This window comes from Brachyistius frenatus, unplaced genomic scaffold (genome assembly GCF_029030835.1).
Source record: "Brachyistius frenatus isolate BFR_SWC_R1_liver_20210118 unplaced genomic scaffold, ASM2903083v1 Contig_218, whole genome shotgun sequence".
Classification (NCBI taxonomy): domain Eukaryota; kingdom Metazoa; phylum Chordata; class Actinopteri; family Embiotocidae; genus Brachyistius; species Brachyistius frenatus.
This window is the reverse complement of record NW_027210817.1, coordinates 546310-573604: the sequence shown is the minus strand read 5'-3', so window position 1 is coordinate 573604 and position 27295 is coordinate 546310. Positions and strand designations below refer to the sequence as shown.

Genomic DNA, 27295 nt, shown 5'->3' with positions numbered 1-27295 from the left:
AAAAATGGAGGCCTATTTTTCTGTACTAATAACACTGATAAATATTACTGATGTACAATACGATACAATACATTGCGAAATGATAGGATACATTAGGATACGATTGTTATGAGGTGGAGTATAACAGGACCCAAATGCAGGCTCACAGACTCAGGTATCAGTTCCAAAATACAGTCTTTATTCCAACAAATGAACGAACAAACAAACAAACAAAAGGTGGCACCTACAGCGTCCATTTGCTTCCAAGCCGGGAGGGCAACTCAACCGACTGATCCAGGGAGACGCAGCCGGCAGGACAGCGGGCAGACAAGCAGACAGGACCACTGGAAAAAACAGAGTCTCTATTCTCCGAGTCGGGAGGGCAACTCAACTGATGGATCACTTCGACAGGTAGCTCTGCAGCAGGAACAGGAGCTGCAGCTGGAACCGGAACAGGAACAGGTGGAACGGGAATGGGAACGGGAACAGGACGGACAGGTGACGGACGGGTGACTGGTGGTCCTTGCGGTGATCCCAAGGCACTCGCAGTAACTCGCAGGGTCTAGCTATTGCTAGTAATAGTAGTAATGCACCGACAACCAGAGGAGTGCAGGGGCAGGGTACATATAGTCTGGGGAGGTGATCAGGGAGATGCAGCACACCTGCAGGAGGTGATCTGGGGTGAGTGGCTGCAGCTGATGGGACCGGTGAGGGGCGTGGCCACGGGAGGTGAAGAGAGGAGGACACAGAACAAGCAGACAGGGGACTGAGGGGACACAGGAGGAGAGGAAAGGAGGACACAGAACAAGCAGACAGGGGACTGAGGGGACACAGGAGGAGAGGTGATCAGAGGCAAAATGGAGGAAAACAGGAATCCTAACAACGATACGATGTGATACGATACAATACATTAGGATACAATACAATACATTAGGATACAGTACGATACATTAGGATACAATACAATACATTAGGATACAATACAATACATTAGGATACAATACAATACATTAGGATACAGTACGATACATTAGGATACAATACAATACATTAGGATACGATACATTAGGATACACTATTAGGATACAATACAATATACAGTACGATATACATACAATACATTAGGATACAGTACAATACATTAGGATACAATATACATTAGGATACATACGATACATTAGGATACAATACAATACATTAGGATACAATACGATACATTAGGATACAATACAATACATTAGGATACGATACGATACATTAGGATACAATACATTAGGATACACTATGATACATTAAGATACACTATGATACATTAGGATACAATACATTAGGATACAATACGATACATTAGTATACACTATGATACATTAGGATACAATACTTTAGGATACAATACGATACATTAGGATACAATACAATACATTAGGATACGATACGATACATTAGGATACAATACAATACATTAGGATACGATACATTAGGATACACTATGATACATTAGGATACAATACATTAGGATACAATACAATACATTAGGATACGATACGATACATTAGGATACAATACGATACATTAGGATACGATACAATACATTAGGATAGCATACGATATGAAACAATACGATACATTAGGATACAATACGACACGATACGATATGATACGATGCGATGGGATGCGATGCGATACGGTATTACGATACGTTACGATATGATACGATACATTAGGATACGATACATTATAATACAGTACAATACAATACGACACGATGCGATACGATGCGATGAGATGCGATGCGATGCGATACGGTATGTACAATACGTTACGATACGATACGATACGATACGATACGATACGGTACGGTACGGTACGTTACGATACGATGCGATGCGATGCGATACGATACGATACGATACGATACGATACGATACGATACGATACGATACGATACGATACGATACGATACGGTAGGATACGATAGGATAGGATAGGATAGGATAGGATAGGATAGGATAGGATAGGATAGGATAGGATACGATGCGGTGCGATGCGATGCGATACGATACGGTATTACGATACAATACGATGCGATGCGATGCGATACGATACGATACGATACGATAGGATAGGATAGGATAGGATAGGATAGGATAGGATAGGATAGGATACGGTGCGATGCGATGCGATGCGATGCGATGCGGTACGGTACGGTACGGTGCGGTGCGGTGCGGTGCGGTGCGGTGCGATGCGATGCGATGCGATGCGATGCGATGCGATACGATACGATACGATACGATACGATACGATACGATACGATACGATACGATACGATACGATACGATAGGATATGATAGGATACGATGCGATATGATGCGATACATTTGGATATGATACGATACATTAGGATATGATATATTAGGATACGATACGATACATTAGGATACGATATGATACATTAGGATATGATATATTAGGATACGATACGATACATTAGGATATGATATATTAGGATACGATACATTAGGATACGATATGATACGATGCATTAGGATAGGATAGGATAGGATAGGATAGGATACGATACGATACGGTACGATACGATACGATACAATATGATACGATGCATTAGGATACGATATGATACGATGCATTAGGATATGATACATTAGGATACGATACGATACAATACGATACGATACATTAGGACACGATATGATACGATACATTAGGATACGATACGATACATTAGGATATGATATATTAGGATACGATACATTATGATACGATACGATGCATTAGGATACGATACAATACATTAGGATACGATACGATACATTAGGATACGATATATTAGGATACGATACGATATGATATGATATGATATGATATGATATGATATGATATGATATGATATGATACGATACATTAGGATACGATACAATATGATATGATACGATACGATATGATACGATATGATATGATATGATACGATATGATATGATATGATATGATATGATATGATACGATACATTAGGATACGATACAATATGATATGATACGACACGATATATTAGGATACGATATATTAGGATATGATACGATACATTAGGATATGATACAATATGATATGATACGATACGATATGATACGATATGATATGATATGATATGATATGATATGATACGATACATTAGGATACGATACAATATGATATGATACGACACGATATATTAGGATACGATATATTAGGATATGATACGATACATTAGGATATGATACAATATGATATGATACGATACGATACATTAGGATACGATACAATATGATATGATACGATACGATATATTAGGATACGATACAATATGATATGATACGATACATTAGGATACGATACAATATGATATGATACGATATGATACATTAGGATACGATATATTAGGATATGATACAATATGATATGATACGATACATTAGGATACGATACAATATGATATGATACGATACGATACATTAGGATACGATATATTAGGATACGATACGATACAATATGATATGATACGATACGATACGATACATTAGGATACGATACAATATGATACGATACGATACGATACATTGGGATACGATATATTAGGATACGATACAATATGATATGATATGATACGATACATTAGGATACGATACAATATGATATGATACGATACGATATATTAGGATACGATATATTAGGATATGATACGATACATTAGGATATGATACAATATGATATGATACGATACGATACATTAGGATACGATACAATATGATATGATACGATACGATATATTAGGATACGATACAATATGATATGATACGATACATTAGGATACGATACAATATGATATGATACGATATGATATGATACATTAGGATACGATATATTAGGATATGATACAATATGATATGATACGATACATTAGGATACGATACAATATGATATGATACGATACATTAGGATACGATATATTAGGATACGGTACGATACAATATGATATGATACGATACGATACGATACATTAGGATACGATACAATATGATACGATACGATACATTGGGATACGATATATTAGGATACGATACAATATGATATGATACGATACGATACGATATATTAGGATACGATACAATGCAATACATTAGGATACGATACGATACATTAGGATACGATACATTAGGATACGATACAATATGATACGATATGATACATTAAGATACGATGCGATGCAATACGATGCAATACATTAGGATACGATACGATACATTAGGATACGATACAATACCATACGATACGATACATTAGGATACGATACAATACCATACGATATGATACATTAGGATACGATATGATACGATACATTAGGATATGATACGATACGATGCAATGCATTAGGATACGATACGATACATTAGGATACAATACGATACGATGCAATACGATGCAATAGATTAGGATACAATACAATACGATACGATACGATACGATACATTAGGATACGATACGATGCAATACGATGCAATACATTAGGATACGATACGATACGATACATTAGGATACGATAAGATACGATACATTAGGATACGATACGATACATTACGATGCAAAACGATGCAATACATTAGGATACGATACGATACATTAGGATACGATACAATACCATACGATGATACATTAGGATACGATATGGTAGGATACATTAGGATACTTTTTGTCCCCATGGAGAAATTTCCTTGGGCAAGTATTGCTGCATTTGATAGAGTAAATCTACCTTTTTTTTAAATGAGACAAAATGAATAACTGTGGCTGTAGTTGCTGTGTTGTCTCCTGTCAATCAGTTTGAAAGGGATCCAAATCCGTCTTCTGAATTCTGGTTCTGGAAGATGCTTTTATCTACACTTGAATCACAGATTAATAATAATCCAGCTCTGCTTGTCTGGAAACTAGACAGAATAAAAATTCTGTATTGCAGTGACGCATGAAGCAGCTGCAGTAGATAAGCATTAGTAAAATAATGTGAGACATTTGAGAGAATGAAGTATCAAAGAAGGGAACTAATGAAGCTAATGTCAAAGATGGAATCATCTATCATCTTCAACATTCCCTTTGACAGTCAGCGTTCCCATCAAACATTCAATGTTCATTAACGCTGTGCAGCATAAATAGCTGCGTAGTACTTTTCACAGGCATGTGTGTGTGTATTACTTATTCCTAAATATGGCTGTTGTTCCACTAATAATATGTACTTCTAAAATGTACATGTGCATGATGATTTTTGCCTGTATTTATCCTCAGGAACATCCTCTCCAGCTTTTCCATGTCCAAACGAGTACACTGGAACAAAAAAAGTATGGATGAGAGAAACAGTCTGAAAAATTATGTAAAAGTAGACAAGAAACTGGTATGGTTTTTTTCAATGGGATAAAATGTTTTCCCACCAGTGTAATTGTCATATTATTTGGAGCCCGCCTGGTTTGAGGTACAGTAGTTTCTGTAGGTGGGTGTGGGTCCGCAATGATGAGTGAACACAGCAACGAGAACTGCTTCTGTTGAGTTTATGTCAGAAGAATGTGGATTTAACTGTGGTATTAGTTGATCACAAGAATATCTGCCATGTGGGAAACTTCCTGTTGGGAAATAGATTGGATCATTTTCAAATTTTCAGTATTGCTGTTGGTGTTGTTGGTTCTGTCAGAACCTGTAGTAGAACCAGTAAGAATGGGACACATTAAATTTTTTACCAGAAGCTGTCCCTTCATGAAATGTGTGAGTCACTGAGGTGACATGTACCACATTTATGGAAAAACTATCCAATAGTTGTTGAGACTTTTCCCCTCAGGGGATCACCACAGTCATGAGGCTTCATCTTCAGGGCAACATGCATGTTATATATATAAATTCCCTCCCAATAAATATTGATAAAGTTTAGTCTGGACCAAAGTGGTCTGACCAACAGACAGACATTACCAGTGAGCTCCTGAGAAGCAACTGACATGCTGCCACTGTGGAAGACAGTGTTCATACTTTCAATAGTGCAAAACTGACCAATCCAGCCTCAGGAGAGAAGTAAACATCACTGAGGATCATACTCGTCAACTGCTAAACATTTTAAATCAGGATACTCAGAGTTCCCCACGTGCAGAGAAACTCTGACCTTCATCTGATGGAGAAAACACTCCTGAAATAAGTTAAAAGAACTCCAACTCTCTCCAACACAAGGACACTCGGACCCTGATCTCCACGGCATGCCTGGCAAAAGTGAAGCTCAGCTTTTTTCAGTTGCTTTGCCCCCCACCATCACTCCCACCGCCAACACCACCACACCCCCATTCTTGTGACCCCTCTCAGATACCCCCACCGTGCAACTGGAGCTATGTATGGGCCCAGGGTGGGAGAGGGGTGGTGAGGAGGGTGAGAGGGTACAGCTGCAGTACCCGTCTTGGATGACTGAGATGTAAATGCGTCCCTTTCACAAACTGTTCAGAGTATCAGTGCAGCGGCCCTGGCCAATGAGGGCGCAGCAGGCACTAAAATGGCCAAGCCAATGAGTGAGTGTCTGCCGGGTATATAAACAGGGAGCAGAGACCTCCGGAGTTGGGTGACCCCTATTTTGGCTGTGGTGAACAGGATTTGATCCCCAGGACTGTTACTTCTTTTCTTGTCTGGTGTACAGGTAAAGACATATCACAGAAATGATTAGTTTTGTGGCGTTAAAGAAGGAGCAGAATTGGATGAATCTGGAGAACTTTACATATTTTATTTTTAAAATGGTTCAAATAACTTTTTTTTGGCTCCTTTTTTCTACAGTGAGGGTTTTGGACTTAAAAGTCAACCATGAACTTAAAGTATCAATGCATAACAGTTTTGATATATTTACATCCACATGATGCACTTTCTGAAAAAAAAATCCCTACAGATGTCTCCATTTGGTCAGATTATTCTCAGTTTTGTGAAAATCTGCATGAAGATAGTGTTGTAGCATTGCAGAAGATGCAGTGAAGTTGTGTTTTTAACTTGTATCACTGCATCTGTTCTTACTGCCTGCAAAGTGGGGAAGTGATTTATGTGGACAGGTGCTTTACAGTTTGATACATGCAGAGGAGGCAGCCTGATGTCCCAGAACTGATTTTAATCATTTAAGAGTCACACCTTTGGCTTTTTGAGCTGCAGACCAGTCAGAAAATTCCTCTAAACTGCATCAAAAATGTTAATTTTGTAAACCAGTGTGGTTTATTACCAAAATGTTACGCTGCAGTTAGAGTATGGATCAGATTTCATGTGACTTAACAAGTGCGTCAATGTTTTATTACTCATGTGATCAGCCTATCAAGGGAAGATGAGACAAATTACAAAAAGGAAACATGAATAAGTCCAGAAATAATTTAAAGTAAAAGGATCTCGTCGGACTGTGGTTGGTAAAGTGGAAGGAAACACGTCTGCAGCTCATCAGACTTCTATCAGGAGTTCAGCATAGTGACAACTTTAAGTGTCTGATCCTGTAGTGTGATTCAAAGAAGGTGCATAATGTTTTTCAAATGGGATAAATATCTGTAGATATGTGAGGAGCCAAAGCTTAATTTATGTGTCCACATGTAATGTGGACAACTGGGATTGTATTTCTGCCAAGAGAATTAAAGGGTCGCTTGTATATGCTGAGGACATAAAGGTTACGGTCAGATGTGCTGCTGCTAAATATATCCAGCAGCAGGCACTCCTCCCCCGACTCTATTTCAACCGGACATCTGAGCTGCTGGAAATTGAGTGACACTTGTTACCAGGATTCCTCGGCTGACACGACTTAAACTCTGCAGCTGTCCTGCACAATATTTCCAAATGTTGTTGAATTTTTTGTGGCAGTTCAAATCACCTTCAGTGACAGATGTCAGATCAGGACGGATTGGTTTGTGATCATATCGAGCATCGGCTCAAACGTTTCCCTCTCTCTGCAGTGTTAGAAAGCAATCATGCCTTTCGGAAACACCCACAACAACTTCAAGCTCAACTACAAAGTTGAGGAGGAGTTCCCTGACCTGTCCAAGCACAACAACCACATGGCCAAGATCCTGACCAAGGAGATATACGGCAAGTTGAGGGACAAGCAGACACCTAGTGGCTACACTCTGGATGATGTCATCCAGACTGGAATCGACAACCCCGGTGAGACCCAGAGACACAATTAGACAAACACGTACGAACACCAAACTATTCTTATATTCCTGATACTTCAGTCTTCTAATTCGCTCCCTCTTCTCCCACTCACTCCCGTTCCTCAGGTCACCCCTTCATCATGACTGTTGGCTGCGTTGCTGGTGATGAGGAGTCCTACGAGGTCTTCAAGGATCTGCTCGACCCCGTCATCTGCGACCGTCATGGTGGATACAAGGCCACCGACAAGCACAAGACCGACATGAACTTCGAGAACCTGAAGGTACGGCAGCACTCTGCTTCATCACGAGCTCACCGCCAACCAGATAACCATCAAATGACCTCTGGACTCTTTTTCACCCGATACTACGTGTTATAACTTTGTCTTCAGGGTGGAGACCTGGACCCCAACTATGTCCTGTCCAGCCGTGTTCGCACCGGTCGCAGCATCAAGGGATTCACCCTGCCCCCCCACAACAGCCGTGGAGAGCGCAGACTGATCGAGAAGCTGTCCGTTGAGGGTGAGCTATTATTAGTTTGAGTACATCCTGCAAGAATGCGAAGGGTTGGGCAGTAACAATGGGCCATTCACGAGAAATAGATGGTGTCACTTAAGTACAAGAGGTGAACCCAACAAGGAAAGCCGTTGTTGTTCCTGATAAACCAGCCATCAGAGTAATCTCACCTGAAGCTCTCACTGCTCACCTTCATTTGATCTCCTGACTGTGACTTTGTCTCTGCAGCTCTGACCAGCCTGGATGGCGAGTTCAAGGGAAAGTACTATCCCCTGAAGTCCATGACTGATGCCGAGCAGGAGCAGCTGATCGCTGATCACTTCCTGTTTGACAAGCCCGTGTCTCCCCTTCTGACCTGTGCCGGTATGGCCCGTGACTGGCCCGACGGCAGAGGCATCTGGTAAGAATGACGGTTAACAACCTTCCAAAGCTCTCCCTTTGGCTTTGCACCTTCGTTATGTCCCTGCAGTACCTGTGTGTTTTACTGCATGTGGATTCATTGTCACTCAGGCACAATGACAACAAGACCTTCCTGGTCTGGGTGAACGAGGAGGATCACCTGCGTGTCATCTCCATGGAGAAGGGCGGCAACATGAGGGAGGTCTTCAAGCGTTTCTGCACCGGCCTGCTGAAGGTACACAGTGATTACACGTATATGTAATGATGGGACCAAGTGAAGCAGTGTGGACTGATGGAAGATGTTCCTCTGACTTTCCTTCTTCCTTACCTGCCAGATTGAGGAGATCTTTAAGAAGCACAACCATGGCTTCATGTGGAACGAGCATCTGGGCTACGTCCTGACCTGCCCCTCCAACCTGGGTACCGGCCTGCGTGGCGGTGTCCACGTCAAGCTGCCCAAGTTGAGCACACACGCCAAGTTTGAGGAGATCCTCACCAGGCTGCGTCTGCAGAAGCGCGGCACAGGTAAGCTCATACCGTCGTCAATATTCCCACAGAGAGAAATGTGACCTGGACACTGTGATGTGCATCTCATCCCTTGTCCTTCCTCTCCAGGTGGCGTGGACACTGCCTCTGTCGGTGGTGTGTTCGACATCTCCAACGCCGATCGTCTGGGCTCCTCCGAGGTGGAGCAGGTCCAGATGGTGGTTGATGGAGTCAAGCTCATGGTTGAGATGGAGAAGAAGCTGGAGAAGGGAGAGGCCATCGACAGCATGATCCCTGCCCAGAAGTAGAGAGGGACAATCTCATGCTTTTCTCGTGACTATTCATATGCAATCAAGCCAGCTGACAGGCGTGCAGAGGAAACAGCCGTTCACCTAGAGACTCTTGACTCTGCTAACCTCATTTTCTCCTTCCAGCTTTTTTTTTCCTTTTCTCTGTCCTTTGTTCCATCTTTTTCAAGTTCTCCTGTGTTGGTTGGTAACATCCTGGGATCAGCCTCCACTAAGCCGGGCTCGCCTGGCAGACGTGGCATCACCTACTTTTTGTTATAAAAAGTACGAATTATTGAAGCTGTTCATACTGCTCAATAAAAACCGCCCCATGAAACAACTAATTTTGGTCTTTCTTTTGTCGGAACAGTCACGTTAGGTTGTAAGGTGAAGCTGTGAAAACAAGACACTAAAATGAAGGAAAAAGTGCCAACATCAGTGAATTTTATTCATCTTCAGCTCCATGTTCTCCTTCTATACCACAACCACTCAATCTCAGTTTACAGTTTGCTTGAGAGGAGGAATTAAACAGTAGAAGAGAGTCAAATTACTCATACAGGTCAAATGTGTGTGTTTTCAGTTCTTCTTTTGCATATAACATCAACTGTTTCCAATGACAGTGCATGTTAAATACTGAGCATCCTAATACTGTCACCATCCACTGTTTAACCCACATCAGCGACACGCCGTCTGAGCAGGTACACAAGCATTTACGCAACACTCAGGTCAACAAAAACTCTTTTCAAGAATTTTTCACAGTAGATTCCACCTTAAGACAACGTTCATCCATCTTACACTAAGAGTGAGTTGTTTTACACTAAGTTATTTGCTTTTTTTGCCCATTTTTCTTCAAAAATTCCCACTGAAATGCTCAGCAGACGACTTGATTCATATTTGCGATCAGGAGACAGTGACGTAATGTTTTTTTTATGGCTTGAATGCAACCCAGAGCTTTCAACATGTCATGTAGTTATCAGGACCGGTGGAAATTCAAGTTAAAATGGAACCAAACTGCACGATTTATTTCTAAATGTCCTTGTGATGGATTTAAAACGGAACATTTTCCCCACATACGGTATGCTGTGGTACATTTTATGGCATCTCCGAAGACTTCTACAAACTCAGACACCCTCACAACAAGGTGGAGTGAAGTCACTGTGTCTCACCTGAGCCCTTCTGGTTGTTTTTTGTGAAAGGGGGAAGAATCTGGCCCTTCATCCAGCAATTCATGTCCTAACACCGACTGTGTCTGCATTTCACAAAGCCTCCAATCCTGGGTGTGTATCATTTTTCATTTTTTTCCCTAAAACCCAAACTCTGAAGTCATGCAGGATTGCAGGTTGGTTTTGTTCCCCATTGTCACTGACAGAAACTGCTTTAATCTAGAAGTACTTCCCTTGCTCTAGCTATAAATAAACCTTGAGCTCTAAGATATATACTATATTCATATATTTTATATACAGCCATTAACTGACTGATATAAATCCTGTTTTTTAATGATATTATTCTAAAAAATAAATAAAGTACCTGTGCAAATATCCACAAATTGAAGTGTTTCACATTTAAGACATTGGCGCCCTCCAGTGGCAAGTTCTGGGTATTACCTATACAGGTACACTGGAAGGAGCTGATTCAAGTCAAAGCAAAGTGCATTGAGGTCTATATTACCTAATGCTAATATACACCACAATGAGAAACGTCCAGGGAGAGGGCAAGGACAGACTCCCGGTGTCCGTTTTGGTGTCTGCTTCTCGCCCCGAGGCGGACGGCGGGTCAAAACCGGCCTCCCCTGTCGAGCTGCGCGGACACAGCACACACCAAGCAGGACTGAGAAGATGTCACACAACGTGAGAGAGTGGATGATGGCTGAGTGTTTCCCTGCGAGAAACAAAGCGACCCGCTCGGTGTGACGACGTGTGAGGGTGGCGGACAGATAAATGTTGGCTTCCCCGTTAAACGCAGGGAGTTGATGAGTTTAGGATGAGCAGGGGACGGGATGGAGGCAAGTGGGGGAGGTTGGGGGGGGGGATGGGGGTTGTGGGGGTTGGTTTGGGTCAGCATGAGCAAAGCCACAACTGAGAGATTATTAACAGTAAATCAGCAGCCAAACAATATGATCTCCGTAGCCTATGTAAATATCACAGTACGTTATTCACTAAAAACAGGGAGGGAGAATAGAAAGCTTTCTCAGGGGGTTTCTGACTCTCTTTTTTTTTTTTTTCTTTACATTAAATATGAACTGTATGAAGGCGCTGGGGGTAGTTCACTTTAAAGGCAACTGGACTAACAAGAAGAAAACACTGTCCACACTGCCTTCATCGTGCCTTTCTGGATACAGAATGCTCCCCCTGATCCGCACAGTCATCAATAATGGACAGAGCAGTTTATATAGGAGGGTGCATGTTACCTCTGTGTGTGTGTGTGTGTGTGTGTGTGTGTGTGTGTGTGTGTGTGTGTGTGTGTGTGTGTGTGTGTGTGTGTGTGTGTGTGTGTGTGTGTGTACAGGTGAGTGCGTAATCGGAGAGGTTTCTGCTGTTTGGCGGATCCACTTTTGGTGTATCTCACTGACATACTGAGATGATGACTGAGGTGAGATCACATGGCACCGAATAGAAAACCAATAGAAGAGCTGCATTGCACTGAGAGTACAGCAGACTCAGACTGCAGCTCACCCGCGCTTTAATCACCCTGAATGACTTCCACTGATGATCAGAGGGATGTTCTGGTGACAGTGCTGCTGTCGCCTCTTCAGTACAACGCTTTTGAAGGAAAGTAAAATGGATGAAATGGGGTGAAAGGTCAGAAATGCCAAATTATTGGTTTTTACTGCCAATGATGTGCCCAGACCCAAATTCACAGCGTGAATATATGGGTGTGGACACGCTCCACTGAGGATTGTTTCCAGTCATTGCATCCTACTGGGCCAAACTACTGCAGCAGCCTTTAACCAATCAGCATTGAGCACTGTATGTGCTGAAACCTTACCGCCGCTGCAACTACAATTACACAAGAAAATTGCTCGAGTTCAACGTCATCGCACACTGGTCTCTGATTGGTCCGCCACTCAAAGTGGCGTGCAAATGTTAATGCGAACAGAGTTTCCAGACTGTAATCACATCAAGGACTGAAGCTGTGAGCGACAGGCTGAAGGGGAATGAATCCAGCCAATCAGAGAGCAGGGAGGTCCATCTTTTGAGAGCCATCAACTTAATCAATTAAAACTATGGTATGTAAATTATTGAGCCTATCTTAATATAATTAAGAAAATCCGCTGTGTTCATTTAATTTTAAGTTCTGGTGCAGCAAAGACGTAAGTAAGTAAGTAAAACGAAGCTCTGAAACACTTTCTGCCACTGACCGCTGGGTTGGTTTCTGAAGAACAATGTCTACATTTGAAATTTCTGCTTTTTCAATGCAGAGAAACTAATGTGATCGAGAGGCCATGAGGCTCCCAGGTCATGAAGTTCAAGATCTCACTCATTAGTGTCAGATTCTGCCACTGATTTGATTAGATGTTGGTGTTCAACACCAGCCTCTGATTGGCTGCTTCACAGGCCCGTCAAACCTGCTCCCGCTGACCTTAATCCAGAGCAGTCGTCACTGCTGTATGTACACGAATGAAAGCAATGCTACGACTCTGGTCCGACTCTGATCACCGAGTCGGACCAACGCCACGCTTGTGCCTGTTTTTGTCCGTCAGCAGATAATCATCAGTGAGGGAACAAAACGGAGAGTGTGCGCAAAGGTGACATAAAAAAAGAAGAGTTTTAAAAAAAGGACTGGGTGGTGAAAGATGTCAGATGGACACGAGATGTTTTTCTGTGGTGGTGAAAATGGTGGGTAAAAACAATGATCGGAGCAATAAATAACAAAATAAAGAATTATTATGGCTAAGAGTAGCAATAAAAAATATTCAACTAGAATCTGTCTGATCAGGTCCAGTGGGTGCAGCAGCTCAGTGCAGAAGTAGACTGAGCTGGGTGGGGTGATTGGGTGGAGGGTGGAGGAGGAGGGGCGGGGGGGGGGGTGCTTCAGTCTCTGTGACTTCACGGATTAGGTGTGTGTGTATCAGTGTGTGTGTGAGAGAGAGTGTGTGTGTATGTGTGTGTGTGTGTGTGCAGGCGGGTAGTCTTGAAAGAGACAGAAGGAGAAGTCTTTTCTCTCGGGTCCAGCCCCTCGCCCCTTCTCTGCCTTTTTTTTTTTCTCTTCTTCAATTCCCTTTGCGCACACACATTGACAGTCACACAAAAACACACACTCGTGCGCAAACACACCCTCCGTTCAAAGTTCAAGGTCCTTAGAGATTTGGGTAGCGATGTCCCGAAAAGCTAGCGGTGCCCCCCAGAGTCGCGTGTAGCGCACCCCGTTAGAAGTCTCGGAGGTGCCCGTGGAAAGATGGCACACCTCGGCCTCGAAAGCCACGCGGCCCCCTGCCACGCCGTGGGTGCAGGAGAGCAGAAAGGGGCCGGCATGGTGGACCTGGCAGCCACATCCGAGCGCCGCCTCCCGCAGAGCCAGTACCACCTCCGCAGGGTCCCGCCTCCCACCGCCTCTCAGATCCCAGCCACGTCCGACGGCCCGGGGCTCGGACGCTTTTTGATACCCAGGTAGATGGCAACTGGGGGGAGGAGAACAGAGACACGTTCAGGCACCGGACCCTCCGACTGGTCTCATAACGTGTGTTTTCTAGGTTGTGCCGATGCAGGTGGAACACGCGTACTGACCTTGTGACCGCAAATCTCCTGATTCCCTCAGATTCATTTGTGACCCTGCAAGACAAACATAGTCAGAGGTCTATACACATCGGAGGAGACGGCATCCAGCAGTGGATATCATACAGAGAGACCAAACAAGCATCAGCAACAACAAGCACGTGATGTGCAGAACGGCGAGTCGTCTCCTATGGGAGTGCACTTCTATCTCCTCACTCACAGCTCTGAAAGCATGCATATGTGATGCTGTCCTTCAACATGGGATCGTTTCTGTGCTACACATCCACATTCACTGTTCCCAACAACACATGGGATGAACATTTAATGGGTTTCACCCTTCATAAAATAAAAACATGAAACACAATTTCTAAGGTATGTTTGTTCACAGAATGATGGAGGGATATCAGAGTCTCTGGAGACAATCACACCCCTGAAGTCAAACGTAAAAACTCAAATGAAACTTCCTTGATTGCAAACATGCTTGAAACCAAGTGTGTGAGACCTCGACAGGATGAAGATGATTCACGAGGCATGCAGACGAACTTTGTGAAGAAGTCAGGCAGATTCCAGAGAGCAGGCAGACGGATGGGGCAGCACAGGCAGACGAGAAAGAAGCGAGAGACATGGGAACTTACTAACTGTTTTTGATCCTTGTGGAAGAGTACAACCCGAGACTGATTTGTTTGAGCCCTGGCGCTTGGACGAGTCAAGGTTGACCCTGATGCCATGACAGGGGGGAAGCAGAACGAGATAAAGATTGATAAAAAAGGGGAGTCGGGGGTAAGAGCAGGGGGTGGGGGGGCAAGAGAGAATATAATTGAATCACAGGAAAGCAAGTGCTGGAAAAGAGCGCAGCGCGGGAGCTGATTGGCAAGGATAAAGCTGAGGTTTGATAAGATTAGACATGTGTGATTATGACGAGCAGGAGGGAGAGGGGAGCAGGGGATAATCCGGGGCCGCAGAAGGGCTCGCCAAAAGGCCCGGATGAATACGATGTTTTGATAAGCATGGATCCATTCCCGCGCTGTGCTCAGGCTGAACGGTGGAGCTTCACTGTGATTTCATATCAGATATATTTGATGTGCCTGGTTTGATTTAAAGAGAATATTACACTCACTGCAACAGCAAAGCAAGCAGTCAGTCCTAGACTGTAAAAAATAGAAGTTAGCCAAAATAAGAAGTGCAAACATCAGGGCCGAGTGCCCTTTTCCTGATGACCATATAAGGACATGTGGGTTAGAATAAAAGTTATGTAGAGTTTAGAGCAGTAGGAAGGATTGTAGAACCTGACAATGCAATAATAAATCAAGGATATGTACTGAATAGGACATCTCCAGCAAAAATAGTGCAAAAAATAAACTGAGTGTATGAATATCGCATATGTAGTTAAATAAATAGCAACAGTATTGCTATCTATCAGCCAACTGAATATTACGCAAAACTGAATATTACGCAAACTTATGACATTTTGGAAATGCATGTTCCTTTAGAGTTCGAAAAGAGGATTGATACCACTCGCATGTCTCTGTTAAATATTGAATTAATGCTGCATTGTATCATGTCAACACCCACTGGGAAAGTCTGGTTTCCCTGAACGCTCCAATATGCAGTACAAAAGTACAGAACTCCTGTAAAAAAGCAAAGAAACATGGACATCTCTCATTTAAACTGTACAACCTCAGTAATTTTAGCTCAGTTCAGCTGTCACTCAACTTCGTTCAGATTAACTCTTGTAAAGACGCCATGAACTGCTGGGGAGTTGATGCTTTTTAAAGAAATGTAGCTAACTGCGTCTTTCTTTATTTAATACTTTGGTGTTTATTTATTTTTGTAATTACTTCCGTCCCATGTGAAAGACTGTTAGCTTAACTTAGCACGAAGACTGGAGGCAGGGGGAAACAGCTAGCCTTGCTCTGCCTGAAGTTCAAAAAGGTCACTTTAACAGCACAATTTAAAAATAAGTATTTCATTTATTTACACAGTAAAACCACAGCTTGTCAATTCTACACACTGTCTTCTTTATAGATTAAATAGGACATATCACATGTTTATAACTTGTAACGTGTAGTGATGGTGTAACGTGTAACTTGTAGTGGAACGTGTAGTGATGGTGTGACGTGTAACGTGTAGTGACGGTGTAACGTAGTGATGGTGTGACGTGTAATATGTAGTGGCGGTGTGATGTGTAGCATGTAGTGATGGTGTAACGTGTAGTGATGGTGTAACATGTGGTGATGGTGTGACGTGTAACGTGTAGTGGTGGTGTTATGTGTAGCGTGTAGTGATGGTGTAAATAGGACATATCACATGTTTATAACTTGTAACGTGTAGTGATGGTGTAACGTGTAGTGATGGTGTAACATGTGGTGATGGTGTAATGTGTAATGATCGCATAACGTGTAATGTATAGTGATGGTGTAACGTGTAGTGATGGTGTAATGTGTAATGATCGCATAACGTGTAATGTATAGTGATGGTATAACGTGTAGTGATGGTGTAATGTGTAACGTGTAGTGATGGTGTAATGTTTAGTGACGGTGTAATCTAGTGATGGTGTGACATGTAATGTGTAGTGATGGTGTAACGTGTAGTGATGTTGTGATGTGTAGTGATGGTGTAACATGTAGTGGTGGTGTTATGTGTAGCGTGTAGTGATGGTGTAACGTGTAGTGATGGTGTAATGTGTAATGATCGCATAACGTGTAATGTATAGTGATGGTGTAACGTGTAGTGATGGTGTAATGTGTAATGATCGCATAACGTGTAATGTATAGTGATGGTGTAACGTGTAGTGATGGTGTAATGTGTAACGTGTAGTGATGGTGTAATGTTTAGTGACGGTGTAATCTAGTGATGGTGTGACATGTAATGTGTAGTGATGGTGTAACGTGTAGTGATGTTGTGATGTGTAGTGATGGTGTAACGTGTAGTGATGTCGTGACGTGTAGTGATGGTGTGACGTGTAGTGATGGTGTAACGTGTAGTGATGGTGTAACGTGTAGTGATGGTGTAACGTGTAGTGATGGTGTGACGTGTAGTGATGGTGTGACGTGTAGTGATGGTGTAACGTGTAGTGATGGTGTGACGTGTAGTGATGGTGTGACGTGTAGTGATGGTGTAACGTGTAGTGATGGTGTAAGATGTAGTGATGGTATAACGGGTAGTGATGGTGTGACGTGTAGCGTATAGTGTGTAGTGTGTGTGTAGCGTGTAATGTGTAGCGTGTAGTGTGTAGTGTGTAGCGTGTGTGTAGTGTGTAGTGTGTAGTGTGTAGCATGTAGTGTGTGTGTAGCGTGTAGTGTGTAGCGTGTAGTGTGTAGTGTGTGTGTAGCGTGTAGTGTGTAGCGTGTAGTGTGTGTGTAGTGTGTAGTGTGTGTGTAGCGTGTAGCGTGTAGTGTGTGTAGCGTGTAGCGTGTAGTGTGTGTGTAGCGTGTAGTGTGTAGTGTGTAGTGTGTAGTGTGTAGTGTGTGTGTGTAGCGTGTAGTGTGTAGCGTGTAGTGTGTAGTGTGTGTGTAGCGTGTAGTGTGTAGCGTGTAGTGTATAGTGTGTAGTGTGTAGTGTGTAGTGTGTAGCGTGTAGCGTGTAGTGTGTAGCGTGTAGTGTGTGTAGCTTGTAGTGTGTAGCGTGTAGTGAGTGTGTAGTGTGTAGTGTGTAGTGTGTGTGTAGCGTGTAGTGTGTAGTGTGTATGTGTGTAGCGTGTAGTGTGTAGTGTGTAGAGTGTAGTGTGTAGCGTGTAGTGTGTAGCGTTTAGTGTGTAGAGTGTAGTGTGTAGTGTGTAGCGTGTAGTGTGTAGTGTGTAGCGTGTAGTGAGTGTGTAGCGTGTAGTGTGTAGCGTGTAGTGTGTGTGTAGCGTGTATTGTGTAGCGTGTAGTGTGTAGTGTGTGTGTAGCGTGTAGTGTGTAGTGTGTAGCGTGTAGTGTGTGTGTAGCGTGTAGTGTGTGTAGTGTGTGTGTGTGTGTGTGTGTGTGTGTGTAGCGTGTGTGTGTAGTGTGTAGTGTGTAGCGTGTAGTGTGTGTAGCGTGTAGTGTGTAGCGTCTAGTGTGTAGCGTGTATTGTGTAGCATGTAGCGTGTAGTGTGTAGTGTGTGTGTAGCGTGTATTGTGTAGCGTGTAGTGTGTAGCGTGTAGTGTGTGTGTAGCGTGTATTGTGTAGCGTGTAGTGTGGTGTGTGTGTAGCGTGTATTGTATAGCGTGTAGTGTGTAGTGTGTGTGTAGCGTGTATTGTGTAGCGTGTAGTGTGTGTGTAGTGTGTGTGTAGCGTGTATTGTGTAGCGTGTAGTGTGTAGTGTGTGTGTAGCGTGTAGTGTGTAGTGTAGCGTGTATTGTGTAGCGTACAGTGTGTAGCGTGTGTGTGTAGCGTGTATTGTGTAGCGCTCAGTAGTGTGTAGTGTGTTGTGTGTAGTGTGTGTGTTGGAGGTCGCCCTGGTGCGAGCGTGGGGCAGCGGGCTGGCTTCGTGGTGGGACAGGGTGGGCGATGTGGGCGGGGCCGAGTAGACCGGGGGGCCGCGATCCCTCAGCTGTCCCCCGTGAAAGGTGCTGCGGATCGTGGAGCCCCGGGTCAGGCGGCATCGGTCCGAAGAGGAGGAGGAAGAAGCGGCTCCGGCCCCGGAGATGCTGAGGGTGGAGGGAGACCCTGCAGGCAGGCGATGGCCCAGAGAGCTGCAGCGAGGAAACAGGAGAGTTTATCTTCTCAGCCGTCACCTCTGGATTTACCACCTCAGGTCAGAGGATGTATGAACACTAATATTTCAGCAGGACTGTTGTTCCTGTACTTTTCACCATAGTCAACATTGTTTTCAAATGTTCCTACAATCCATCAGGCATTGAATTATCACAGTAAAAACAGCTCCACCCCCAACGCAGCACACCACCAGGCCCGTAGCGCTCAGTTTATTTTGGTTCATCTTTGGAGACACACCAAAGGAGTCCAGTTTATCACTCCGCTGTTGTCTTTCAACTGTGTTACAGGAGCTTTTGTTGCTTCCTGCCAACCAGAACGGTGTTTCTGTGGGTTTTCAGTCTGATTTGGAGGACGAAGGCGTGCTGTTAAAGGAGGTCGGCGAGCTTCCAAGACACAAAACGTACTGAGAAGTTCTATTTCAGATTTTCACACATCCTCCAAACAAAAGAGCAGCTGAAAGTTTCTACCCTTTAAAGTAAATATTTTCAGACAGAATGACTGAAACAACAATCTCTCACCTGCCTTTCAAAGTTTGTATGCTTTTTAACCACCTGCTTAATCTATGAAATATATGTACCGGCAGTTATGAATATTAAAAACACCCCAACATAAAGTGGTACCTGTTGTCTTTGCCGTTTTGCAGAAGAGAGTGTCTGTCAGCGCCGGAGCGGTCTGTGCACACGTATGTGTTCCTGCGAGCCATGGCGCTTCCAGGGATGTTATTCTGTCCAGAGAGGGAGAGTTTAGATAAAAGTCTTCAACTACTTACGTTAAGAAGAAGATTCTAGAAGTGCAACTACTAGAGGTGTAAAACCTGTGATGTGGAGATCTGTCAATGGATTCCCACTGGAGGTGGACAAGACTTTATCATATTGCATCTATATACATATATCTTAAAATGCTCACAAAATATACAAACCAACATTTATCAAACAATAAAGATTTGTTTCTGAAACCACCTTCAAACTAATAAAAAGAGAGTTGAAGTTGAGGATAAATAAAAGTTACAGTTTAAGAATAGAAACAGAACTGAGGGATTTTATCACCGTGATTGTCTGTAAAAACTGGTGCTAGTGAGTATAATGGGAAAAGGAACAGAAGAATGTTAAGGTGGTCGGACGTGTAAAAAGCTCATTGAGCCTTATTACATAAGTAAAAAAAGAGGCTTTGCATGCACGAGTGTGGTTTGGAAAAAAACGAGAACGCTAATGATGAAAGTGAGAAAAGCTCTGATCTCACATGGACTTATGAGACAGTTTGTAACTTCCTGACTTCTCTCAAGTACGACAATAGTGACACATCAGGTAAAGAAAACACAACATCACTCAGACGTCATCCTGAACTGAACAACAGATCTGACCAGTTTTTTTTAAGAGAAATCTTAATAAATTAATATTATTAAATTTTTGATACTCTGGAAACTCCTGCTGCTTTGTCAGCTGCACACACTCAGCTGAATTATTGTAATCCTGAATGAAAAGTCTAAACCTGACGACTGTAAACTGGAAGTTATAAGGATGAACTTTTGATCTCCTGATGACATGATGTCTGTGTTTCAGTGGTGTTTTGTTTGGACGACAATGTCAGCAGGAGAACTACAGGAGTCTTTATACTTCTTCATGATTATGTTGGCCAGTTCCCCTCCACTCAGGGGCCCTGATGGTCAAACCCGTGGCCCTTTGCCTCCAGAGCCACCTCCTTCTTACCGTGGTGGCAGTCATGTCTTTGCGGCGGTCTGGGATCTCGGACTTGTTGGGGTTGTTGGCACTGCTGACCATCGGGCTGGAGGGAGGCAGGCTGTGGCTCCCCATCACGCTGCAGCTGGCCTTACGCGAAGGCATCCGTCCCTCCCGTAGCTCCCGCTCGCCCGTGCTGGTCGGGCTCCGTTTGGGGTGCATGACGGGCATGGAGGGCCCGCCTTTGTTGTGGAGGACAGCAGAGCACACACACACAGACTCATATAAGGAATATTCTGTAGCTACAGTGGCTTCTGCAAAAGCAGGGCTCATCCACACAGCTGGTTTAATCATAGAGGAACTATAAGGCTGCAACCAACATTGTTTTCATCAATATTAGGTCTGGGAATTATTTCTTTGGTGTATCAAATCTTAGAAAAATACCTTTTATTAATCCCTGATGCCCAACGTGACATATTGAAATTGCTTCAGTTGTCCGAACAACAGTTGAAAACCCCAAAATGTTGAGTTTACTTTCGTAGAAAACCAGGAAAAAATGACTTCAGATTAATTTGTTATTAAAGTTTTTAAGTACTACTTCCTTTTTGGGTTCCTGAGGAAGCAACAAAACTAACATGTAGGGGAACAATGCAGATGTTGGTCCTGGGGGCCGTGAGGAAGTTAACAGCTCCAGGTTTGATAAATGTTGGGCTCAGAAAAGATACTCACAGAAGTCGCTGTGTCGTCGTTGCCGGTGGTAGGTGGAGGCACTGCGCTGGGTCTTGCTGTGTGAGGAGGAGGTGGAGGAAGAGGAGGAGCCCGTGGCTGAGGAGTGCTTGTTGGTCCCGTTGGTGATGGGGCTCGGTCGGACCCTCGCCAGGGACAGGCTACTAGCGGAGCGGGCCTCACCGCTCTCCTGAAATGTCCCGGTGGTATTAGATAGCAAAGGGTTAAAAAGTGTGTGACACTGTGGGGTGTTTGAAAAGTTGAGCGTCATACATATAAAGATATAAGATATTCTCAGCACTGACAGAGATACAAACGTAGCCCAAGTAAATGAACCAAAAGTTGATGCTAAACACTTCTGACTGTTAGTTTTGCTTCTTTGTTCTTTGATCAGATATTTAATTTGTTTCCTTCCAACTCAACCATCATAGAGAACGTATCACCAGATACATGTAAAGGTTTGATGGAAGTGAAGTGGTCTCTCCAAGGCCCGACTGAACCCATTCATTCTAGCTAGATCCAGTAACTCCCCTGTTAATATATTGTACTTACTGTATGTACATGAATATGCACCGTAATATTGACAGAGCTGAAGAGAACGTGTGCGATTTCCCTCAAGCTGCAGGCAACCACAGGACAGGTTTAGGCTTAATTAAAAATCATTTTTATTAAACTCTTAGATCATACCTCTTTGGCCTCTTGTATTTTTTGCAATTTGTTAAACAAACTTGTTAAATATATAGAGAAAAACTGTGCAGATATTCAGCACCAACATTTTCTGATTGAAAACACAAATAGTCTGGATAGATTTTTGCAAACTTCTTGTATTGATGTTTGTTTTAGGAAAAACAATAAACACTGATGTATGTAAAGAAATTAGGTTTATTGTGTTGTATTCAAAAAGGGTTTTGGAGAAAAATACAGGATATTTTTTTTCATGAAATAAGGTATCAGAAAGGTGAAACTGCACCTTCTGATAGGTGATTTTTTTTTTTTTACTGACAGTTGTTAACCCAGGAAAAGGCCCTCCTGGTGTTTCACTTACTGCCGGTTGCTCTGGTAATATTGTCAGCTAATATGCATGAATAAATAATAATAAAATAAGGTGGATCTGCAGAACTCACATCTCCTTTGCGACCCAGCAGTAAGTAGGTGGCGGTGACCTCGTTGTATTTCTGATTGAGCAGAGAGTCTTTGATTTCCTCCGGCGTGAAGCCCATCCCGACCATCACCTCTGAGCAACACAACACAAACAAGAGGTGAGAAAAGAAACGGAGAGGCAGAAGGTCTCGCATCCTGCCTACATGGACTTTAGGTTTGGTGGAGCAGCTGACGTAGCAGTGGCTCCGGCCGACTCACCGATGCGAGCTGGATCACTGTAGTCCTCGACGGGTTCTATGTGGGGCTTCAGGTCTTCCCCGTCATACCCTGCATTTATCCACTTGTCCTTCATGACTTGCTGAAAGTAAAAAACATCAACACAAAAAACGCTGATTATGAATTTCACAGCAGGTTCGCTCCAGCCGTGCTGCGTGTTGCGCCGCTCACCTCCAGCGTGCAGCGTTTGGAGGGATTGAGCACCAGGAACCGGCGAAGGATCCCCTCACAGTCTGTGGACATGTAGAAGGGCACACGGTACTTTCCCCTGAGCACACGCTCCCTCAGCTCCTGTTGGTCACATGTTGCACATGTTGTTTACCACGAGATCGAGCCGACGCACAAACAAGAAGGAAGCTACAAAGACACACTGTAATACAGCTACAAGAAGAACCGTAGCATTGGTCAACTTCCTGTTTTTACTGACATCTTTAAGTTTTTTACCTCAGTATCTTTATACTAATGGAGAAGACCTACTAACAACCTCCCCTCCCCCCATCCATCACTGCTGGGGAGCAGTCAGATATGAGAGGGGTTAAATACACATTTGTCTCCCCCGTCTGGGAGAACTTTGGGGGGCCATTCATTGCCATCTGCTGGATTTTGGATAAAACCACTATTTAAAAAAAAAAAAAAAAATTAGCAGCAGGTCTCTCTACATGGTGCATTAAGATCACAGAACACAAAGACAAGAAGCATTTCAGGGGTCTCCATTGACGATTTCCAGAGTTTGACACAAAATTCTGATGCCATTTGCTCGTGGTTACGGAGAAATCGCTTTTCTGACGGACCAACGATTACAAAAATGTGCGTAACTTGGTTGATGATTTAGATCAAGCAACCAAACTTGGGACACTTACTCACTAAAGTTACAGCCTCCTCCTGATCCATGCATGTAACATTTGTGTTTCAAGCGGAAGATGTCAAACTGTAAACTGCGGATCGAGTCATGAGCACCACCGGCTGGCTTTTCTTCGACATTTGCAGGGTTGTGCACCATAAATCGGTCCTCCAGGGTCAGACTGTCAACACAGAGTTCCACTGGGACCTTCTGAGACATCTGAGGGAAAACATTCGCTCCAAACAACCTGAACTGTGGCGCCATGGCAACAGGCTTCTCCAACATCACAACATGCCGGTTAAAATTTGGGAGAATCGTCACTCCCCATCACTCAGACATACTGGATTTCACTTCCTGCCAATTCTGTCTGCTCAACAAAAACTTGACACAAACTTTGATGTGAGCTCTCTGCTCAAATTTCAGATGCATGGAGAAATCCCTCACATTTCCCAGCATGCCCTCTTCCCTGGTAACTTCTGAGAATAAAGCAACCGAGTAAAACAGATGTTTTTAACTACAAATTCAGATAGCCTGCATGAAATAGGCTGTGGCTCAAAACCATACATGTACAAGATAGGAAGAAGAAATATATAGGCCAACTGGAACACTGTATTACGGTGACCATACGCAAATGTGACGCTACAGGATTTAGCATGCACGTACTCGAGCTGCAATTACACGTGGGAAGAGATCATCTGTACAAGTGATAGTAAAACAACACGAGTAGAAAAAAATAGATCTACCTAGCTGGCAGACAAATCGTGTTCATACATTTTGATGTACCATTGTCTGCCGTCTATGCCCACTGTTACTGTAACCTGAACTCATCATCGAAGGTACTTCATGCATTGAAGGTTTATCGCATGCAGTTACAAACTTTGTGTCTTTGGTACACTTACAGTATGGAAGGCAGATTAAGCCAAATATCTGATTCATATTGCTTGTAACTGTTTCTGAACATATTATTAACAATCACACAACATTTGATTTGAAGGTTTTGTGATTAAGTTTTATATTTTATGTTTCTACCGTCTTCTCTTGCACGGAGCTGCTGTAACTTCTCACTGAGTGACACCTCCGAAACCCAAATCAGCCAGCGCACTAATCACTAATCACTAATCACTAATCACTAATCACATGCTCGTGGTTACTGCACAAAACACACACCGCTCTACTGATTTGGGGTCAAGCATGGACGGACATACGAGGTGTCACCGTACCTCTTTCATTTTCTCCAGCTGTGACCACAACAGCTGAACTTGAACGTTTTGCAGGAGTGTGAGGATCCTTAACTTTTCTTGGGATGAAAATTGGATGTATTTTTACTGCCGTGTCATTCATACAGTCCGATATGTTCTTGAGCATACAGCCGTTCTCAAAATGTCTGCTTTCTGTTCCCAGAGTCAGAACTAAACATGGAGAAGCAGCGTTCAGTTTCTATGTTCCACATATCTGGAACAAAGTCCCAGAAAGCTGCAGGTCTGCTGCAACTTTCAGCTCCTTTAAATCAAGACTGAATACTTCTGTTTGCTGCCTTTCATTCAACCACATCTGAGGATCTTGATTAATTTTTTGCATGACAGCAATGTATTTCTGTATTTGATGTCTTTCACTGTAACTTTATCCATTTTTAGCTTGTTTTTGTTTCTTTTATTTTAAAGTTGTAATCACTGCAATCATATTAAAATGTATCTTTCTCATGCTTGATGTCTTGATGCGTTTAATGTTTTTATGTAAAGCATTTTGAATTGCCTTGTTGTTGAAATGTGTTCAACAACAACACTTGCCTTCAGGTTCTGCCCATCAAAGGGCAGCGAGCCGCTGACCAGCGTGTAGAGGATGACACCCAGACTCCAGACGTCCACCTCAGGCCCGTCGTACTTCTTTCCCTGGAAGAGCTCAGGCGCCGCGTACGGCGGCGAGCCGCAGAACGTGTCCAGCTTGTTGCCCAGCGTGAACTCATTGCTGAATCCGAAGTCGGCGATCTTGATGTTGGCGTCAGCATCCAGCAGAAGGTTCTCCGCCTGAGTCATACATACAGTGATGCCGACGAGGAGGCGGGGATGGACGGAGGCAAGAACGCAAGAACACACATGAACATGAGTTGTGATGATAAAAAAGAGTGCAAACCATAGACAGATGGGGGAGTGGGGGTGGTAGTGGGGGTGGTGGTCGGGGTGGGAATGTGTGTGTGGGGGCGGGGGGGGGGATTATGCTTGCATGTTGTCCAACAACAGATACTGGAACTGACTCATACTGTAGATATGTCATTGTGTTCAGGATTCAGCTCCCTCCCACCTGCCCAGATTGTTAAAAAAAAACCTGCCTCTTCACTAAAATGCTAAAAGAGTCTTTTCATGGACACAGATTGAGACTAGTCCCAGATTATATCTTTCAGTTCAGTGTAATCTGGCAGTGGAAGAAATTTGCTAGTCTTGGACTAGCCTTAATCCTCCATTTCTGAAAGCTGCGCAAAACATCTTCCGAGCTTTCTCACCTTCAGATCTCTGTGGACGATGTTCTTCGTGTGGCAGTAGTGGACGGCGGAAACAATCTGTGAACACGAGGAGACACACAAACCTGAAGTATCAACAGAGGAAGAGGAGGGTTGGTGCAACGTGGGCATCAGGAGGGTCAACAAAATCATACCTGCCGAAATTTGGCTCTGGCTTCAACCTCCTTCATTCTCCCATGAGACACGAGGTAGTCAAACACTTCCCCTGTGAGAGAGCACATGAAGTCAGGTAATAAAGTCAGATGCATTACAGTTAGACAACAAGTTGATTAAATGTTGCTGATGGACACATCAATTCACTTATTAATATTTAATAAGGTCCAAGTGCTTTCAAGGTGTCACCATCAACTTTACCGTCCTCAAGGGGGCATTTGTGTTGTAATCACACAACATGTAATTAAAGGAATAGTTTGATGTTTTGGGAGATGCACATATTTGCTGAGTTAGATGAGAAGATTAATACACTCTCATATCTGTCCATTCAATATGAAGCTGCGTCAATTATCTTATCAGTATAACGGGAAGCAGTTAGCCTCGCTCTGTCCGATGAAAACAAAATGCATCTTACAAGAACCTCTAAAGCTCATAATGAATATTTTTACTCTTATTAATTAATATAAATGAATTAGTACTATTATTACGTAAGACTATGTAACTTTGGATGGACAAAATAATATCCTCTTTTGGGGTGTGCTAAAGGGTTTTGCTTTCATAGAGGCTAATATTATCTAATGTTAGCAAAGCGTAGGTAGATACTGTGGTGAATTACATTACACATTACACAACTTTTACACTCTTTTGTTGAGTTTTTTTTTTTTAGATGTGTTTCTGGCATCAAATTGAAAATAAGCATACATTTTGTATAAAACAATACAATTTCTCAGTTTTAACATTTGATATGTTGTCTTTGTTCTATTTTAAATCAA

General features: G+C 43.1%; 2 protein-coding genes across 3 annotated transcripts in view; one reads left to right on the top strand and one right to left on the bottom strand.

Moving 5' to 3' along the window:
- Positions 1-6576: 6576 nt before the first annotated feature.
- ckma (creatine kinase, muscle a) lies at positions 6577-10186 on the top strand. Its single transcript, XM_069719579.1, has 8 exons — positions 6577-6683; positions 7960-8167; positions 8284-8438; positions 8547-8676; positions 8899-9070; positions 9181-9304; positions 9405-9594; positions 9685-10186. The coding sequence occupies exons 2-8, from the start codon at positions 7975-7977 to the stop codon at positions 9861-9863; spliced, it is 1143 nt and encodes a 380-aa protein (XP_069575680.1). The 5' UTR covers positions 6577-6683; positions 7960-7974; the 3' UTR covers positions 9864-10186.
- Positions 10097-27295, bottom strand: part of mark4a (MAP/microtubule affinity-regulating kinase 4a) — a 28557-nt gene continuing 11358 nt past the window's right edge. Inside the window, exons 6-18 of one of the 2 annotated variants that reach the window (XM_069719581.1) lie at positions 26504-26574; positions 26352-26408; positions 25642-25878; positions 23185-23304; positions 22996-23095; positions 22761-22870; positions 21640-21826; positions 20941-21152; positions 19855-19958; positions 18928-19212; positions 15190-15272; positions 14567-14611; positions 14296-14460 (exon numbers count right to left, since the gene is read on the bottom strand). In XM_069719581.1, coding sequence (XP_069575682.1) covers positions 14396-14460; positions 14567-14611; positions 15190-15272; positions 18928-19212; positions 19855-19958; positions 20941-21152; positions 21640-21826; positions 22761-22870; positions 22996-23095; positions 23185-23304; positions 25642-25878; positions 26352-26408; positions 26504-26574 — 1676 coding nt within the window. In that variant the 3' untranslated portion in view covers positions 14296-14395. Of the gene's footprint in view, positions 14461-14566; positions 14612-15189; positions 15273-18927; positions 19213-19854; positions 19959-20940; positions 21153-21639; positions 21827-22760; positions 22871-22995; positions 23096-23184; positions 23305-25641; positions 25879-26351; positions 26409-26503; positions 26575-27295 lie in introns of both variants that reach the window. The other variant, XM_069719580.1, reaches the window with a different exon arrangement.